Consider the following 19,555-nt stretch of genomic DNA (forward strand, 5'->3'; position numbering starts at 1 on the left):
GGAGAAACCCAGTGGGCATAACGGAGCGCGCCGGATATTTTTTTGTTCTTTTGCTTAACGTCCTTAATGGTGGTTTTTATTCTTTTCGGTGTGGGCGTGTGAACATTATTGGCTGGTTTTATATATACGCACAGCGTGCATTGTCAAAGGGGTGGTCAAAGCTCATGCTACAATACTTTTTTTTTATTGTGAAAGATAGCAGCTTGGCCTCAAGTGGTGCCCAGGTTATTTTGAGTTGCTCCATGGGGTGCGTGTGAATGTGGTGGTGGGCACCCATCCCTGTGGGCACTGCCCCCCCCCCCCCCCCCAGCGATTTGCCATGTCTTTGCCGTGTTTGTGTACGTTCACCATCACGATGCAAAATGCGGCCGGGCGGGGAGGAGTGGCTGGAGTGGAGAGGAGGGGGGAGATTAACGGATTGAGGATCGAACCGGGACGAATAAAAGCACGAGCAAAATTTTAAGTTGAGACTGTGTGTGTGTGCTCTCTTGTTAGTCTGTGTGCATCCACTGGGTTTGCAACGCACGAGATTGTGGGGGGGCGAGGGGGGGTAGGACACGTGGTGTTTGGCAAGATGCAGGCGTCCGTCGTGCAAAAAAGCGGCTCTGGATTCGTCCAACAGACTTGCCGAACACGGTTTCCCTCTCTTAAGAACTTGCCGATGGATGTCCTCTGATGTTTTTTTGCTTACGGTGGGCAAGAGGTCTTGGGCCTTATTAGGGACGAGTCCGGGATTGATAGGAGTGACTGGCCCTCGATTAAAGTTCGTCAATGTAACATCGGTTATTGGATCGATTATCGGATTGATCAGAACGTGCAATGGGTGTGGGAAAAACTGCGTCGATTCCTGGCGCGGGTCTTTATATGTTCCTGCCAAAATTGATGCGTGGAATTGGGCGACGTCATTTGTCTGCACCAAGACCTGTTAGAAACAAACAATAATTTCATCGGTGTAAACGGCCGTAAAAATCTGAATAAAAGATGATGAAATTATGGTTAAAATATTTTTTGTATAATCTTGATTTCAAGCTTTCGTGGCTGCAGGAATCCATACTCTGGTTCTTGCGGTAAAGTCACGACGTTTCGATCGCAACACAAGCAATCATCAGGTGGGAACAACCACCTGATGATTGCTTGCGTTGCGACCGAAACGTGATCCAACACGTTCGGAGTGGGCAGGTAGGAACTTGGTTGGACAGACATATGCACGACAGACAGACAAATAATCCCTGGTGGACAATGTGGAACCTGTTGTTCCTACCTGTATTATTTTTCTACCTACGTGACTTTACCGAAAGAACCAAAGAGTATATTTTTGTTTGTTTGTGAAACTCTGCCTACAATCGAAGTTATTGCTTTTGAACTGCGTTTATTCCAAGGTTGTATTCAGTTACAACATGGGACACTTTTTTGCCAACACCGAAGTATGAAACAATGCTTACACTGGTCAACACACTTTTTCTGGCATAAGGTATTCCAACGGTTTTAAGGTAATTTTTGGGTGCTGATTCCATATCAGTTTTTGTCTATCACATCAGGTTTTTGAGATATCAAATATTGCATTTTCAATAAAAACTGCAGAAGAAAACTATTAAATAAATGTGGATATCTACATAAAACGATATTATAAAGACACTATCCTAAAAAATACAGCACCATATTTTAACACTAAAGCAGTCACTGACTCGCAACAACTTGCAATCATAAGTGACAGTTAATTTCGGGTAAAATCAATGAAAATGGGGTATGCCGATAGCATAAAATGAGATATGATAGAGCAAATCTGCACCCTGAAATTAGTCTAAAACAGCTGCAAAAGTCCAGGCCAGAAAAAAATGTTTTTTTTGTTGACCAGTGTAATAGGTGTTACTCTTTCTGGAAATAAAACGTGTCGAGATGTTCCTCGCAAAGGGTTTATATTGGGTGTTTGAACATCTCGACACCTGTTTTATTGCCAGACAGGGTTACATCTATTGTTATTTTTCATACTTTGATACTGCCAAAAATATCCTGTTTTGTAGCTGCTCTCACCCCAAGCTATAAATGCCTTTTGGCGATGTTTTCTGGTCTGACACTGGTGGTGAGACGAGAGCCTAAACACAGACACAACTTCTAAGGGTACACTATGAGACATCTCCTTTACCAGTGGCAAAATATAGTGATCGGTTTTTACCCTTTCAACTGGTACAAAAACTGACACCTTTATACAAGGCATCATGTTTGCAATAACCACAACACAAGCAGTCAAAATGCAAACAAAAAGAAACAACTCTGATAACAGCTGTCTCGGGTGTGGACCAATCAACTTCAAGGACAGTGCATATCATTATCAGAGTTGTTTCTTTTTGTTTGCATTTTGACTGCTTGTGTTGTGGTTATTGCAAACATGATGCCTTGTATAAAGGTGTCAGTTTTTGTACCAGTTGAAAGAGTAAAAAACGATCACTATATGATGGGTACAATCTGAGCAATCATTGGCAGGACGTTATTAACCAGGTAAAGTCTTAACTGACTGTGATGTTTCCATCCTACCTGCCTATGTCGGCTGTTATTTCATGCTAATCTCTCACATTAACATCACTAGACCCAGCCACTTCTGTATGACCCTTGGGCTACACCCATTTCAAACCTTTTAAAACAGTCTGCCTCAGCAGCAGGACCATGCTTTCCCACCTGATGACGGACGCTTGTGTTGCGCCCGAAACGTCGTGAGAATTATTTTATTATGTTTTTATTTATTTTATTATTTCCCTTCTACTTGACTTTACCGACATAACCAAGAAGATGAATCCCTGCAGTCACGAAAGAAGCTTTAAATCGAAATTTAACAACCAGCGTCATTAGGCGACTGCCAGAGGTGTGAGTGAAATTCCTAACCACGATGACATTAATTGCCCCCCTCCCAACAAAAAAAATTAACCCGTAAAAACAAAGTTTTTCACTCTAAATCCTTTATATGCGTGGCGGCTAGAGTCCTCTCGTCCTCTGGCTTGAGATGGCTGCCACCTATGGGTCAGATGATTGTCTGCCAGCATTAAGCAATTGGTAAATAAATATTTATTTATTTTTCCCTAAACAGTGTCAAATAAATTTTGGAAAAAAAAAATTCACGAAAATTAATTGTCACGCACAACGAGTCTGTGTGCAAAATGTCAGCTCGATTGGATCACGGGAAGTGGGTTAAAAAACGACCGAAAGATTTGCACGGTCGTAAGCAAGCAAGCAAGCACGCAAGCAAGCAAGCGAACTTAATATAAAGGATTTAAAAAAATTAACCCGTAAAAACAAAGTTTTTCACTCTAAATCCTTTATATGCGTGGCGGCTAGAGTCTTCTCGTCCTCTGGCTTGAGATGGCTGCCACCTATGGGTCCAGATGATTGTCTGCCAGCATTAAGCAATTGGCAATTAAATATTTATTTATTTTTCCCTAAACAGTAAAATTTTGGGAAAAAAATGTTCACGAAAATAAATTGTCACGCACAACGAGTCTGTGTGCAAAATGTCAGCTCGATTGGATCACGGGAAGTGGGTTAAAAAACGACCGAAAGATTTGCACGGTCGTAAGCAAGCAAGCACGCAAGCAAGCAAGCACGCAAGCAAGCAAGCAAGCACGCAAGCAAGCAAGCAAGCGAACTTAATATAAAGGATTTTAAAAAGCCGTGATCCTGGGGACTTTTAACAAAACGACGACTTTAGTTTGGTGTTAACCGCTCTGCAGAAGCACGATCGGTAATTACACCCGTCACGTTTGCCCCCCGCCACTCTCCCCCGCTGCCGTGTTTGTGTATCTCGGACACGCAACAAAAATACGCAACAACGCACTCGGCTCGCGTTACATGCCAAGCGAGATGAATAATGTAAGGGCGAACACGATGTTGGGCGAACACGATGTTAGCCGGCGTCGCGGGCACGCTCTGCGTGCGTGTGTTTAATGCGCAGCTTGAGTGGTCGTCGTAGCTACACGTGGTGGATATTAATCACGGCCACGTGTTCCACTCGTTCCTTTTGTTGTAATAATAATACATAGAAATTAAATACACTGGTCAACAACAAAAAAAGCATTTTTTTCTGGCCCGGACTTTTGCAGCTGTTCTAGACTAAGTTCAGGGTGCCGATTCCAAATCTGATCTCAGATTTGCTCTATCACATCTCATTTTTATGCTATCGGCATACCCCATTTTCATTGATTTTATGCGAAATTAACTCTGTCACTTATGATTGCAAGTTGTTGCGAGTCAGTGACTGCTTTAGTGTTAAAATATGGTGCTGTATTTTCAGGATAGTGTGTTTATAATATCATTTTATGTAGATATCCACATTTATTTAATATTTTTCTTCTGCAGTTTTTATTGAAAATGCAATATTTGATATCTCAAAAACCTGATGTGATAGACAAAAACTGATGCCAGATTTGGAATCAGCACCCCAAAATTACCTTAATGACCGTTGGAATACCTTATGCCAGAAAAAGTGTGGTGACCAATGATATTCCTTGGCTGTCCCCACTTATAAGGTTGATGACGCAACTCGGGATTGAACGGTGCTACGGAAGGGAGGGCGGGTGGCCAGAACCACGCCCGGCCGCCTTTGTCTCCCCAGTGGCGATGTTTAACACAAAGCAGCAGGAGGCTGAGTCGACCTAGGGGAGGTTCAGGACCGGTTCAGATAATATAATCGTCGCTGGTGTTGGCAGTGGGCGGGAATCGAACTCGGGTTGGCGGTGTTCGGAGCACAGCGCACACGACATCGTGCGGGTGGGCCTACAATGCGGGACCGCCTCTTGCACCCCCTCCACCACTCCACCCACACCACTCCACCTCCTCTACCACTCCACCCACATCCACTCCACCCACACCGCCTCTCCACCCACCACCCCCTCCCCACCCACACCGCCATCGTTTACACGCGGTCACAAATACAAGTCCTCGTCTAACGCGGTAGATGCGTTCCTGGAAAGTGCAGCGTTAAGCGAAAAAAAAACGCGTTAAGCAAAAAAAAACGCGTTAAGCGAAAAAAAAAACGCGTTAAGCGAAACACTTTCCCCCCCATTAACAATGCAACGCGGATCGCGTTTGGTGAGGTGCACGCGCGCTCCCACGCACACGCGGTGACATCGGCGCACCGTATCACTCCGCGCGGGTCAAGAAAGTAGTCCGCCGTCGACCGCCCAGAAACCACGGTGGTGATGCCGGTCAGGCAGACCACCCCAAGGCTCCCGTGTCCGTGCGGGTTCCTCGTTGTACTACCCTGCGCGTTGCCAGCCGCCTTCCTTACGGCGCTCAAACGCACGGGATGAGTAAAGCTGATCGTTGTTAGTGATCTAATAATAATAATGATGACGGGCGATGGTGAAGCTGCTCCCATATCTCAAATGGCTGTTTGGCCGAGCGAGTTGTGGGTTTCCAAAAAAAGGGTTCCGTTGTTTGGCAGCCCTTCTCTTGAAAATTCTCTTTGGTTCTTTCGGTAAAGTCACGGTAGTTCGCTGACTGAGCTGTGACGGTCCCACCTGAAGACGGAGACTTGTGTTGCCTCCGAAACGTCGTGATTTAATTGATTTATTTTAATTTATTATGATTTAATTTTATTCTTTTTTACCGACGTGACTTTACCGAAAAAGCCTAAGAGTATGAATCCTTGCAGTCACGAAAGCTTCAAATCAAGACTCTCTAGAAAACTCTCATCGACTGCACAGCCAATTTCCAAATGGCTGTAACTTTGAACGATTATTTAATTTACAACGTCGGCTTTAGCGACCAATCCGGTATTATTAATAGTATTATATTATTAATAATAAAGGTTTTTTTTTGTTGGGGGGGGGGGGGGAGCACGTAAATATGAATGTGTCGTTAACCCACCACCACCCGACACAGCCAACTGGTAAGGTTTGTCACGTGAACATAATGTGACAATTAGCCATTGATTAGCCCTTTTTTAACCGAAATTAAACTTTAGCAGCCTTATAGTTTACTGCAGTATACTGCACGGCAACCCGTTTGTCAGCTTAACTACTGCCTCCTGTCCATGTGTCGAACTTTTTTCAACCACTTGCCATCATCTCCTGCCCACGGCGCTCTCTCCGTCCCCCTAATCCCCTGCGGCAGAACAACAGGCGGGTTCACTTAGCCCCCCCCCCCACGGCCCATCCTGCCCCCCCCCTTAACCTGTATATAATCTCGTGTCTCTTAGAGCTCTTTTCACTTGGTACAGCAATTTTGCTGTGACGGTTCCACCTGAAGACGGAAGCTTGTGTTGCCTCCGAAACGTCGTGATTTTTATTTTATTTTACTTTTATTAATTTTAATTTTTTACCTACGTGACTTTACCGAAAAAACCTAAGAATAAAAAAATTAACCCGTAAAAACAAAGTTTTTCACTATAAATCCTTTATATGCGTGGCGGCTAGAGTGGCTTGAGATGGCTGCCACCTATGGGTCAGATGATTGCCTGCCACCATTAAGCAATTGGTAATTAAATATAAAAAAAATATTTTTTAAAGTTTAAAATTTTGGAAATTTTTTCACGAAAATAAATTGTCACGCACAACGAGTCTGTGTGCAAAATGTCAGCTCGATTGGATCACGGGAAGTGGGTTAAAAAACGACCGAAAGATTTGCACGGTCATAAGCGTGCAAGCAAGCAAGTGAACTTAATATAAATGATTTAAAAATAAGCGGAGGCGTTTAACCCTTGCTGGCGATAAAAGAGGTGGTAGTAGGTTTTTACCCTTTAAACTGATGCCTTGTATAAAGGTGTCAGTTTTGTACCAGTTTAAAGGGTAAAAATCTACTACTATATTTTGCCACTGGTAAAGGTCTCAGTGTAAATGCTTACCCCGAGCTCTCAATACTTTGATAGTGCACTGTTTTTGAGTTGTACGCCTTTTGGCGTCATCTGGTTCAACACGAATGGAGACTAGGCTCTAAGAAAAGCTGTCTCGGGTGTGGACCAATCAACTTCAAGGACAGTGCATATCATTACCATAATCAGAGTTGTTTCTTTTTGTTTGCATTTTGACTGCTTGTGTTGCGGTTATTGCAAACATGATGCCTTGTATAAAGGTGTCGGTTTTGTACCAGTTTAAAGGGTAAAAACCTACTACTATATTTTGCCACTGGTAAAGGAGATGTCTCATAGTGTAAAAGAGGTAATGTTACGATGTCCACACACACACACACCAAACAGACGGTACCTTTTGCAAGGTTTCACGTACTGCACTAAACACGCGCGGGACTTGTGGTGAACACGCACACAGAGAAAGTGACATCTTCGCAAGCTGCTGCTGCTGATGATGATGACAGCCTTTGCCTGTTCACATCCGTTGGGTAAAAGGTGGCGAGGCGACTGTTTCTGAATGACACGTGTTCCTCCTTCTCCTCCTGCTTCACGCCACAGTTGATTTTGCACCGATGTCCCTGTGCTCATTGCCACGCTTTGAATTCGTAGGTTTTTTTCTTGCTCTCGTCATGTTGTGGTGGCCCAGGTGACTCTTGCAAATGAGACTAAATCCTAATCTTCTTGGTTCTTTCGGTAAAGTCACGTAGAAGGAAAATAATAAAATAATAAAAATAAAACATTAAAAAATTATTCTCACGGCGTTTCGGCCACAACGCAAGCAGCCGTCTTCAGGTGGAGAACAGGTCTGACTTTACCGAAAGAACCAAGAAGATGAATCCCTGCAGTCACGAAAGCTTTAAATCGAAATAAATCCTAATCGTTCTCACAACTGGTTACACAGAACAAAACTTGACTTGGGTTTGCTGAAATGGGACGAAACTAAAGGTGCAGTAAAAGTACTTTCATGCGGGAACGCTCAAATCGGAAGGGGAAACGCGAAACATTGCTTTGAGAACACCCTCATTCCTTGAGTAGAACATGCGTTTCGTGTTTTTTTGCTGAATCGTCATCGAGAAATGATTGAGCGGCTGAAATAAAATGAGCGAATGGCTCGTGACTAAAGGAAATCAAATCCAGTCGAAGCAGACATTTGGCCTCCTTGTAGAATGTCAAAGCAGTACCGCAGAGCTGCAGGTCGATCACACGTGTGATGGCTCACTCGGCAAGATAAACTCTATGATAATAGGAATCATGATAATTGTTTTTTTTACCCTTTTATCTGGCAACAAAACTGACACCTTTTTTTACAAGGAGTCAAAATAGTTTGATAAAAATCCTCTCTTCTGTTGCCACGTGTGCCTCTGGATGGGAGGTGCTGGGTGAGGCTTAGTGACATCATCGGCCGTGTTGTGCTGGGCGTAGCCTGTAGCGGGGTTTCCCACCTTCTGGAAACGGGATGTAGGGGCTGCCGCCAATTTGAAAGAGGCCCGATTAATGAACCACAAGAACAAGTATAACCCGTAAAAACAAAGTTTGTCACTCTAAATCCTTTATATGCGTGGCATCGGGGCGGCTAGAGTCCTCTCGTCCTCTGGCTTGAGATGGCTGCCACCTATGGGTCAGATGATTGTCTGCAGTATTAAACAATTGGTAATTAAATATTTAATTTGTTTTCCCTAAACAGTGTAAAAATTTGGACTTTTTTTTCAGGAACATTAATTGTCTCGCACAACGAGTCTGTGTGCAAAATGTCAGCTCGATTGGATCACGGGAAGTGGGTTAAAAAACGACCGAAAGGTTTGCACGGTCGTAAGCAAGCAAGCAAGTACGCAAGTAAGCAAGCGAATATGATAATTGGTTCTTTACCCTTCTATCTGGCAACAAAACTGACACCTTTTTGCAAGATAGAAGGGTAAAGAACCAATTATCATATTTTTACTGGCAAATGAGGTCCCCATAGTGTAAGCAAGCGAACTTAATATAAAGGATTTAAAAAAAGTATTCACTTACAATTTGGAGTCAATCAACGTAACCGACTAATAGTCCCAACTCTAATGGTCGACAGTGCAGGCTAAAGGGGCCTGACACACCGCCCCCCCTACCCTCCTCTCTCGCATAGACAGCCTGGCCCCGAGAAACCAGTCGAACCCCAGCAGGGGATCGAGCAAAGGAAACGCAGCCTGCCTTGCTTGGGGAGCATCCATGACAACACAAGGCAGTGACGAGCAAATTTAACAGAGGCGCAAACATGCAAGCAAAATGACCAAGGTGAGTTGCTGGTTACCTTTATGAACACACGTGATAGACTTTATCATTAAACATAACCATGCTGCCACACATTGTGTGGTGTGTATGTCTGTGGGGGGGGGGGGGGGGGGGGGAAACACGCAATCTGTAATTTTTGCGTTGAAATTTCACGAAGCTCCCGTGTGACTTCATCCAACCGATCGCAGTGCCACACTCTCCGTTGCATGCAACAACGTATGAATACGTTCACCTCGGAGATGCAAATCGACCCGAGGGGACATGCAGTGAGAAGAGAAAAAACATCTCAAAAGAGGGGGGGGGGGGCGGGGAGGCAGGACTTCGCGAGCGATGTATAGAAAGTTTAACACGTAGCAGGCTTTCGCGACCAATATTCATAATCAACGTTTTTGGGTTAGATCGCGTTATTTATAAATGTGTCGTAACCCTCCACCACCCGACACGGCCAATCGGCAAAAAAAAGTGTCACGTTGACAAAAGACAAATAGTGCACTGCTTTAGCCCACCGGTGTGTTGAAGTGTGAAACCACAACATAAAAAAAAAATTAAGTACGACGTTTCGCTGGTAATTGCATCCAGCATCATCGGGCAAATCGCCAGAATGGTGAGGCTCTGCTCTTGCTCCCGGTCTTAAATAGAGCAGCGGCAGCAGAAATGCACATTATTGTCCCCGGGACGACCGACAGATTTCCCGGCTCAAACACACAAACAACAGAAAGGACAATCCTAGGGGAAGAACCAGGGCAGTTGGCAAAGCGGAGTTGCAGACCCCGGACGCAACTCTGCCGACTCCCCGGTATTGCAGCCGTCCACGGTAAATGAAGCAACGTGGGTGAGAACGCTTATTAAGCAAAGCTATTTCAGGAACGGGATTTTTGTTAAAAAATATAAATTGCACCGGTTATCGTCAGCTTTGGACGCTACTTGCATTTCACGAAATTGAAAAAAATGCACGAAAAAAAGTTCAAGTGTCAATTTGTGAAGTGGGTTTATTTGGAGGGTTGAGAAGGTGACATGCATGGCCTTGATGTGCCGTCCAGGGTAATTCTCTCTCTCTGCTGGCCACCGCATCGCGGCGCTTTCAGATGCGCTTCTGCGGCCGTCTGGAACGCGCTTCCTTCCCGAAATTAGGACGCCACTTGAACTGTGCGCTATTAAATCATCGTCGTCTAGATCGGCAAACCCATTTCTTTAGAACCGATTTGTTGCGCGTAGTTTTCTGTCCTTCCACCGCACCTCCAATTAGTGCGGTTGGCCACGTACGGTTGCCAAAAGTTCAACATACACACACACACATGGATTAATGGTACGTAAAAGCAAGCTTGCATCGATGGCTCGAGTACACGGCAAGGACCAGTGACAATCCCCATGAGAATAACCATCGTCAACACTCGGAAAGAAATGAACGTCCGATTTCGCAAACCAGCACCGCAAACGTGCACGGTGTTTGTTAGCGGCCGAGCCACTTGAAACATCTTACGTCGTTGGGTCCGCTTTTTTAAATCGTGTATTTTTATTTATTTCGATTCTATATGTACACGGTAAACTCTGCATTAACTCCACAAATTGCGATGAAGTGTGGCGGGGGGCGTGGGGGGGGGACGGCAACGCAACGCATTTTTTCTTGCACGAAACACAAATCGCATCTCCGATTAGCACAGTTGGCTACGTACGGTGCGAACCAATGAAGCAAATAAAATGCAAGTGAAGATGAAGGACGGGGGGTGTGGGATGTGTGCGGATGAGAGTTTGGGAGCGAGTGCGAGATGCTGATGTTGAGTTACGCGAGACAGAGAGCTCGACACAAAGTCACCGCTGCCTCCAACCCATCTCGACCGATCGTGAAGACCGAACTGACCCTGGAATTACAGGGATCCGGGGCCTCTCCCTTGCAGGGTGTTTAACAAATTCGTGGGTGGGTGGGTGGGTCGGTGGTGCGGTCAGGGTTAACGTTGGCGTGAACATAAATCTGCATTGACAGTGGTAACGGGCAAATACAAAAATGCTCCTTATTAATAGCACTATAAAGAACTTCGTGTTACAGCTCTCTGTACATTTCAGGGGTTGTACCGCGTGTTGTTTGGACGCAACGTCTCGACGTTTCGCCGCACGTGCTGGGAGGATGAAACCCAACAGCGAGTGACCTACGTCAAGAGCTGAACCAACACAGCAGCGCCAGCTACATAGCCCAATGAGCTGTGTGTATCTCTTTCTGCAGAAGCGACCTGGCCACAAATGATAGCTCAACAAAGTGGCTCATCGTGTTGCAATGTACAGCAGGCAAAATACTCGAAATGCACGTGGATTTTAAACGTGGAGAGAGCAAAACCGGAGGACACGGGTGAAAACTCCACGCGGCCCATGGGGAAAGAAAACATGCAAACCCCAAATATAAAACAGGCATCGGGGGTCGGGATCGAACCCACGACCTCGTGCACACCGGGCGAGGGAGATAACATCTCGCCACGGCGAGCGAGAGAGTACGAGGCTCAATTCAGTCCCAGAAGAAGGTCCCGGGCACGTGGAGCGAAACGTCAGACCTCGTGGCGAACAACGTCGGGGCGAGCGGCACAACCAGAACACGCGGCCGAGAGCTACGCACAGCAGCAGCAGCAGCAGCACAACCGCGGACACCTACGCAGGAGTAACTTATCGTATGCTAAATACATATTGGCACCTAACTTACAATTACAAGATCAGAAAATAAGAATAATTGTCGGGGAAATGTATTGAGAAAACAAACGTCACACTTTCTTCCCGGCACAGCATGCACTTAAAAGTCTAGTTTCAGTAGCCCTTGATTTACCATAACAAAATACGGGGAGCGGAGCGCCATCCACAACTGAAAATAACTTTAAAACAACCGTTCACTTTAAAAGATGAAAGCCAACAGGCGGTGGGTGCAGTGGGTGCGGGGGGTGATTTGGAGGGGCGGTGGTTGCGGGGGGGGGCTGACACCGTTCTGACTAAACGACCACGGGGGGACCGCTGCCGATGTCGAGAGGAGCGGCACGAAAACGGAACGCAGGGCGGAAGAGCGCGGGCGAGCGAGGACGGCGTGGGGCTCTCGCGTAACTAGCGAGGCAACGGCCGCTCACCCCACCGCCTTGTCTCTATCGCGTTGCGGCAGATGACCCACGAAATAAGGGGGGCCCGGGCACACTAGGGCCGCGCGGTTCGCTTATTTCTCACAGCCCCAACGCGTTGCAAGCGGCGTTTCAGCGTGGACATTGTTAGGCTCGTCCCCCGATATCGTACCTACGCAAGCTTTTCAAACTCGCCCGCCCGCTCGCTCGTGTTTTTGTTTGGAAGCTGTCGCACTGCTCGAAGGCACAACTCGTCGTGGGTTGCGAATGAAACTAAAGTTAAACATCTTCTTGGTTCTTTCGGTAAAGTCACGTAGAAGGGAAGTAATAAAATAATAAAAATAAAACATAATAAAATAATATTATGTTTTATTTTTATTCTTTTTTAAAATAAAACATAAAAATAAAACATAATAAAATAATATTATGTTTATTTTCATTATTTTATTACTTTCCTTCTACGTGACTTTACCGAAAGAACCAAGAAGATGAATCCCTGCAGTCACGAAAGCTTTACATGGAAATTTAAAGTTAAACTTTTTTTTAGTTTTACATAAATTTCTTGTTAAAATGAGCATCGCAGCATGCTAATCCACTATCTATTTACAGGACTGAGCCAGTGGTGGAAATTCCCCATTCCTATGATGGGGAAGGGGGCGGGGGGGAGCAAGTCTCTAAATAAAATGGTACTTCGTTGACCCTGGAGAGATGATAGCTGAGTGCTAAACCCCCATCAACCGCCGAGTCACCTGTCCCAGTTCCAACAATAAAACGATAATCAGTTTAAGAAAAAAAATCGATCGATCGATTGATCGATATTCAAGAACATTACCAAAAGAACAGTAACAGTTTGTTTTCGTTTAGTAATCGCCGCTGATAATCGATCGCCTCCTCCTCCCCGCCGGCGGCTATTTTGTTTGGCGACGTCACAACGTTGAGAGATCAAGCGAAAACAACGAAATGTTACAAAGCGGCCGGGGAAGCTCCAAGCAGGCCGCACGGCCCGGTCCCGCCACGCAAGGCGGAGGGGGGGCGAGAGAGACCTGCAACAAAACCTCCGGCCCTAGGTCAAGGGGGCTATCGGCAGTGTTCAGGCCGATTGTCAATCCCCCCCCCACCCCCACCACGAGGCTTTATTTCACCATACTTCACCACGAGGGAGGTATGCCGTGATTGTGGGGGGGGGGGGGCCAAAAAATAAAATAAATCCAACGGGAGGCGTCTAAAAACCAATTGGCCTTCGCCGGACTCCCTACGGATCCGTCGAGTCCATTCGAGTGTCGTCTCCCTCTCCTGCGAACGCCGTTGGCGCGAACGGATTTGTGTATCGAGTTGGCTGCGGGGGAGGGGGGTGCGGGGGAGGGGGGGGGTTGTCTCACGTTAGCCAATGACCTACAACGTGTGCATGAGCTGCGGTTGTTGTCGTCGTCGGCCTGGAACTTTTCCACTGGTGGACTTCCCCTCCCCCCCTCCCGACTACCACAATTTCCTTCCAATCCCTCCTTTTCCAGAGGGCCTCCGACACTGTTTTATTTCAACGTGCAACCTTACGGGGAACTGACAAAACAACAAAAAGGACGGCGCTCGATTCTCATTCTTCGACGGGCGATTCGATCCGCGCGATCGCGCACGCAAACCGACGTTCACCGACGGATCGCTCTCCACCGTTGAAACGCCCGCACCAACGGAGAAACGAACAAACGGAGAAACACCGCGCCCGTCCCCTCGGCGGCCGCGGTTTAAATGATCAGGGTCGGCGCGGGGTCACCTCCCCGCCCGCCGCCATATCCGGGACGATCCTGGCGATCCTCCCCGCTGTCCGTGTGGACCTGTACCGTGACGCCGGCGGCGGCGGCGTCGCGGTAGGCGGACGCCGCCGGACGCTCCGCGTCTCCCTTGCGTCTCCTGCCGTGCCCTCCTCCGTCCTCCGGGGCCTCGGTGCCGTCCGCGGCGCCGCGCGGCCCGCAGAGCCCCCTCCCCGCTTCCTCGTCGGACGAATCGGCGGCCGCCCTCCGCCCGCCGTCCTCGTCGTCGTCGTCGGCAGCGGCGGCGTTCGAGGCTCCGGCCGTGGAGCCGAAAGACGGCGCCGGCGGGCGTCCCGCCGGCGAGCGCAGCAGCGGCGTCGTCTCGGAGGCGTCGTTGTCGTCGTCGTCGTCGTCGCGGCCTGGCGCCGCCGGCGCCGCGCGCGCCCGACTCGGCGTCCGACTCGGAGTCGGAGTCGGAGCCGTGCGAGCGCACCACCTTGCGCTTGCACACGGGGCAGTTCTTGCGCTGCTGCGTCAGCCACGGGTCCACGCACTTGCAGTGGAACGCTGCGTGTGCGGCGACAGCGGCGTGGCCGGCGGGCCCGCCATCAGCATCATTAGCATCATCATCAGCAGCAGCATCATCAGCAGCAGCATCACCATCAGCAGCATCATCACTAGCAGCAGCATCATCACTAGCAGCAGCAGCATCATCATCAGCATCATCATCATCAGCAGCAGCAGCATCATCAGCAGAATCATCATCATCAGCAGCATCATCATCAGCAGCGTCATCATCATCATCAGCAGCAGCATCATCAGCGGCGTCATCATCATCATCAGCAGCATCATCATAAGCAGCGTCATCATCATCAGCAGCATCACCATCAGCATCATCAGCAGCATCATCATCAGCAGCATATTCGCAGTGTACACGTCACGCGCCTGCCACGCGGTAACACCGCGGGGTGCGCTGTGGAGCGTGGAACCCCGATCCTGGTGGTGGCAGCTGTCCCTGTGGGCCGCGAGGTGCATGCGTCACCTGCCTGCAAGTGGCCACTGGGCTGCCAGTAATCTGGGGGGCGGGGGGGGGGTGATGTTGCTTTGTGACTTCCCTGCAAAGTAATTTATGGAGTAATTGAGCAAATTTGGACCACATGTCCACGTTACAGGCAGCAGCGGTGGCGCTGGGCCTAAGCACCGAGCAAAATCTTAGCTCCTCAAGCAGCTCAAAGGGCCTCCCCCCCCCTGCTTTGAGAAGGGTGCCTCAACATTTAGTCTCGAATGCAAATCCTAACGTAACAAAGTCGAGCGACGTGAGACGCCAAATAATCGCACATCTCTATCTCGTCTGCATCCACGTGTCCCTTATCTCATTGCATGTCTGTTTTGTCTACATTGCTTCTGTCATCTCCCCTGGGGTATTTAAAAATTGAAGGCGGTGGGGGGGGGGTTTGTTTGACCATACTTCACCACGCTGGTCGGTGCGGGGGTTGGTCAAGGTGAGGGGGGGGGGGCCCACCCCGACACCTCCCTCCCCCATGGACTACCATCGTAACTGCGTTCAGGCCGATTGTCAATCCACTGTTGGATGAGCGCATCGCCCTCCATCTCTCCACAGGGGGTTTGTGTGACCATACTTCACCACGCTGGTCGGTGCGGGGGTTGGTAGGGGGGGGGGGGCACCTGAGGACCGGTTCAGATGTCACTCGCCACCACCGACGTTAGCCGTGGCCGGGTTCATGGTGCAGGTGACACAATAAACTTACATAAAAAGATCTGGGAAAAAAATGGTCACACGGCTGAAATCTTTGTCTTTTTGTAAGAAATGTCCATGTGGTTCGGGGCGCCACGGTGGCGAGATGTTATCTGCCTCGCCCGGTATGCAGGAGGTCGTGGGTCCGATCCCGACGACCCTGACACCTGCTGTATATTCGGAGTTTGCACGTTCTCCCCGTGGTGGCGTGGATTTTTCTCCGGGTCCTCCGGTTTATCTCTCCACATTTAGAAACATGCGCTTAAAAGACTCTTTGGCTGCTATAAATTTCCACGTGGGCATTAACCCGGTAAAAATATAAATGAGTTAGTTCAGTTGAATTTAGTTCAAGCGATACTCCACCACACCGGCGGTGAGCGTGGGTTGGTGAGCGTGGCGAGTGTAGGTGCGGGAGCATAGGAGTACATTGGCGGATGTTGACGGATTTCACCCCCCCGCCCCCCCGTGCCATCCGCAGTTGTTAGTCGACCTATCCAGGCTCAACGCGACCCGCATAAGCTTTCGAGATCCGACAAAAAAATTCCGTGGGGCGAGTTCCGGCCCGTTTTGGCCGTTGGCAGGGGGCAAAAAAATTAAAGACGGAACCAGCGACGTCCGCCCGCATTGTGAGCTTTCAAAAAATTAAAAAAATTCCAACGCTGACTTAACAAAGTTAATGTTTGTGAAAAAAATACGTGTTTATCAAGATGGTAGCAATGACACGCAGAGCCCAGACATAATATCATTCCACTCAGCAGAGGCACCACGGCTGAAATAATTTTGAGCGTCTTTTCTCAATTCTTTCAGGGTCAGCTTTTAGATCGATCGCTCGCGTTCACGGTAACGGTAACTTTTTGGTTGCACAGCGCATTCAAATCTGTTTGAATGAATATGGCCTAAACACCAGTATCCCCCCGCTACGACGCACGGATCAGAAACGCGACGTTCGTGGAGAAAACTGAACCGAAACGAAGCGGGGGAGAGATCCACGCTCGGCATGACGCACTGAGAAAGATCGAAAGAGGAACGGCGGTGTGGAGTTGAGATAAAAAATATGCAGGTGAAAAATAAAGCGTTGGCTAAAACTGTTCAGAAAAGTAAATGGGACTTGGGCACTCGTGAGCTCTCAGTGACGGTGGGCAACCGGTCAAGAGCAGTGCTCCAGTGGCAACCAAGGGATGGAACGTGCACGAGAGGAGACGGAGCGATGGAATCGGTTCACGTCAGGTGAACTCTTTCACCGTGGGATGTACGGATTGTGGAGTGGGGAGGGGGGGCTGAATGACCGGCTAGGGGAGGCGATGGATTGATCACGGCTCGACAGCAGAGACTTAGAAACGTGCCTTTCGAATATTTTTGCTGCTGCTATAAATTCCCACGCGATAAGCCACTCCCCGTTGAGCTATCATTTGTGGTGGGCAGGTCGCGTCCGACAAAAGAAGCTATTACAGCTCAGTGGGCTTTAGCTGGTCAAAAAATAAGTAATATTTAACAATACTTTTTTTAAAACACGCTTTAATGAAATGTACCTTAACTAGTAGTAGTGGCAGAACTCCACGACTCCAGGAAGTGGCCCCGAGGCTTGCCATAACGTAAGGGGGCCGTGGTGATTTACAGTCAACGTCAGTTGAGTGTGGACTATTAGACCCAAGCCGAAACATAACATATAAAAAATAATGTTTAAAAATACGTTTTTTTTTGATAGAATATAGTATTGTCATTAGCCTCACTTGATACAGTAAATCTAGCTGTGACGGTCCCACCTGATGACGGAGACTTGTGTTGCTTCCGAAACGTCGTGATTTATTATTTTATTTTTATTATTACTTTTATTATTTTTATTATTTTTTACCTACGTGACTTTACCGAAAAAACCTAAGAGTATGAATCCTAGCAGTCACGAAAGCTTCAAATCTAGAATGAATAAGTATACCAAGTTTGCAGTCGATATCACATTGGGAAGTGGGTTAAAATTGAGTTACAACATTTGAGGATACGACAACGACAGACAGAGTGAGTGAAATAAAAGCGTGTAAAATTAGTAGCAGTAGGTAGAAGACTTCGTTATATTTCGGCGGAGAGGCATGAATCGCGCTGGCAGTCGACACACGAAGTGCTCTGACCCTGACGCAACGTTTCACCTCGTCGCTCGCACTCACTTTTTAATCTGGGGCCCTTGATATTTTTCGCTCATGAACAGAAAAAAAAATACATACAGTCCATTGCCTCTCCCGTTGGCACGGGACCCCTTCGGGAGCGATTCATGTCTAGGCTTGTGAGCCGAGTGTGCTCAGACGTTTGCCCGCCTGCAGCTCACTTCGGGGCACGGCTAGGGCCACGTGACTTGCTTCGAACTACAGAGGAGCTTCTTCTTGGTTCTTTCGGTAAAGTCACGTAGAAGGGAATTAATAAAATAATGTAAATAGAACATCATTAAATACAATTCTCACGACGTTTCGGCCACAACGCAAGCAGCCGTCCTCAGGTGAAGACCAGGTCTGTCGGAAAGACAGCGTCTGAATGAGGACGGCTGCTTGCGTTGTGGCCGAAACATCGTGAGAATTGTATTTTATTATATTTTATTTATATTACTTTATTATTTCCCTTCTACGTGACTTTACCGAAAGAACCAAGAAGATGAATCCCTGCAGTCACGAAAGCTTTAAATCGAAATTTACAGAGGAGCTTGTCAAGCCATTCATTCACCACGATTACCGATTGCCACGATTACCGATTACACGTTCGTTTAGCCAGGAAAGCTACGCTCAGGGTCCCATGACTGTTTTTATCAGGAGGGTGATCTTTTTTGCGCAGTAGTGTATGCGAAGGTTGCGTTGCATGCAGTATATATGTATAATAACGTATTGGTGGTGGTGCGCGGTATATTATACAATAATAAAAAAACGTGATCATTATTTATTTCCCCCCCCCCCGCCATCATTCGCAACCCCCGATCAAAAAATGTGGTGGAGTGCTGCGAGTCAAGACGAGTTCTCGCGACATCGTTTTGACGAATTGTGAGTTCAAATTGTGATGACAAGACTCTTTTCAGACAGAGCCGGCGTGTTACGCCGTACGTGTGTGTGTGTGCGTCCGTATATATATACACGTGATCCCAATTAAGTCATTTGCGTTGTCATTTCTAAAACGTGGACAATCGTGATTGCTGGCATGCACGTCTATGGAATGGTGTGCAACTGCTGTAAGGAACGCAACGGTGCTATGGGGCCTGGCAAACTCAGGTTCAATTCCTGACCATGGCAATGGGTATCTGAAACCAGGCCCTGGAGTTCTTTCGTTCAGTCAACTCGGCCCACAGCAATCCACCATCATCATCATCGTCGTCGTCGTCGTCGTCGTCGTCGTTGGCGGCGGCCACGATCAGTGCGCTGTCGGATGGTGGCCTCCCCCAAAGCCGTCGCCACCTCTCACGGTGCTGCGATTGCAACAAAGACAAAGTAACTCCCGCGCACAGCCTTTAGGAGGCTGTTGGGCCAAGTGCGAGTAGCACTTGGCCACCAAGGGTCTGTGAAAGCGACACGTGGGGTGGGCTCTTTGTTGCGTAGCGTACACGGCGATCACTTACAACACCGGCACCGGCACTCAACGGCCGCCCGGCCACGGTGAACTACAGGAAGAGCGAATAACGACGCTGCTGCTGCTGCGATTGGTCCAGTATCTTGACTCCACGCCCGACGCTGTTCGAGCAACGATGCGCTTCGGCTGGGGTCGGTCATGGCTGTGTTTGGATTCGGTCTCCCGGGAGGTAAACGTGGACTAATCTCGAGATAACGGGCGCTGCACTGCGGGGGTGGGGCGTAGGCAAATGCTATTGCCGATGAGATAAGGGTCAAGCTGTTAGCGTTAG

At 48.0% G+C, this 19,555-nt stretch overlaps 1 protein-coding gene across 1 annotated transcript in view; it reads right to left on the reverse strand.

Annotated features, from left to right (window-relative positions):
- Window positions 1-9,099: 9,099 nt before the first annotated feature.
- Window positions 9,100-19,555, reverse strand: part of LOC133357271 (E3 ubiquitin-protein ligase RNF13-like) — a 105,819-nt gene continuing 95,363 nt past the window's right edge. Inside the window, 2 exon segments of the mRNA XM_061575135.1 lie at window positions 9,100-14,351; window positions 14,353-14,498. Coding sequence (XP_061431119.1) covers window positions 13,926-14,351; window positions 14,353-14,498 — 572 coding nt within the window. The 3' untranslated portion in view covers window positions 9,100-13,925.

Source organism: Lethenteron reissneri, chromosome 57 (assembly GCF_015708825.2).
Source record: "Lethenteron reissneri isolate LAM-NWPU_2019-01 chromosome 57, ASM1570882v1, whole genome shotgun sequence".
Classification (NCBI taxonomy): domain Eukaryota; kingdom Metazoa; phylum Chordata; class Hyperoartia; order Petromyzontiformes; family Petromyzontidae; genus Lethenteron; species Lethenteron reissneri.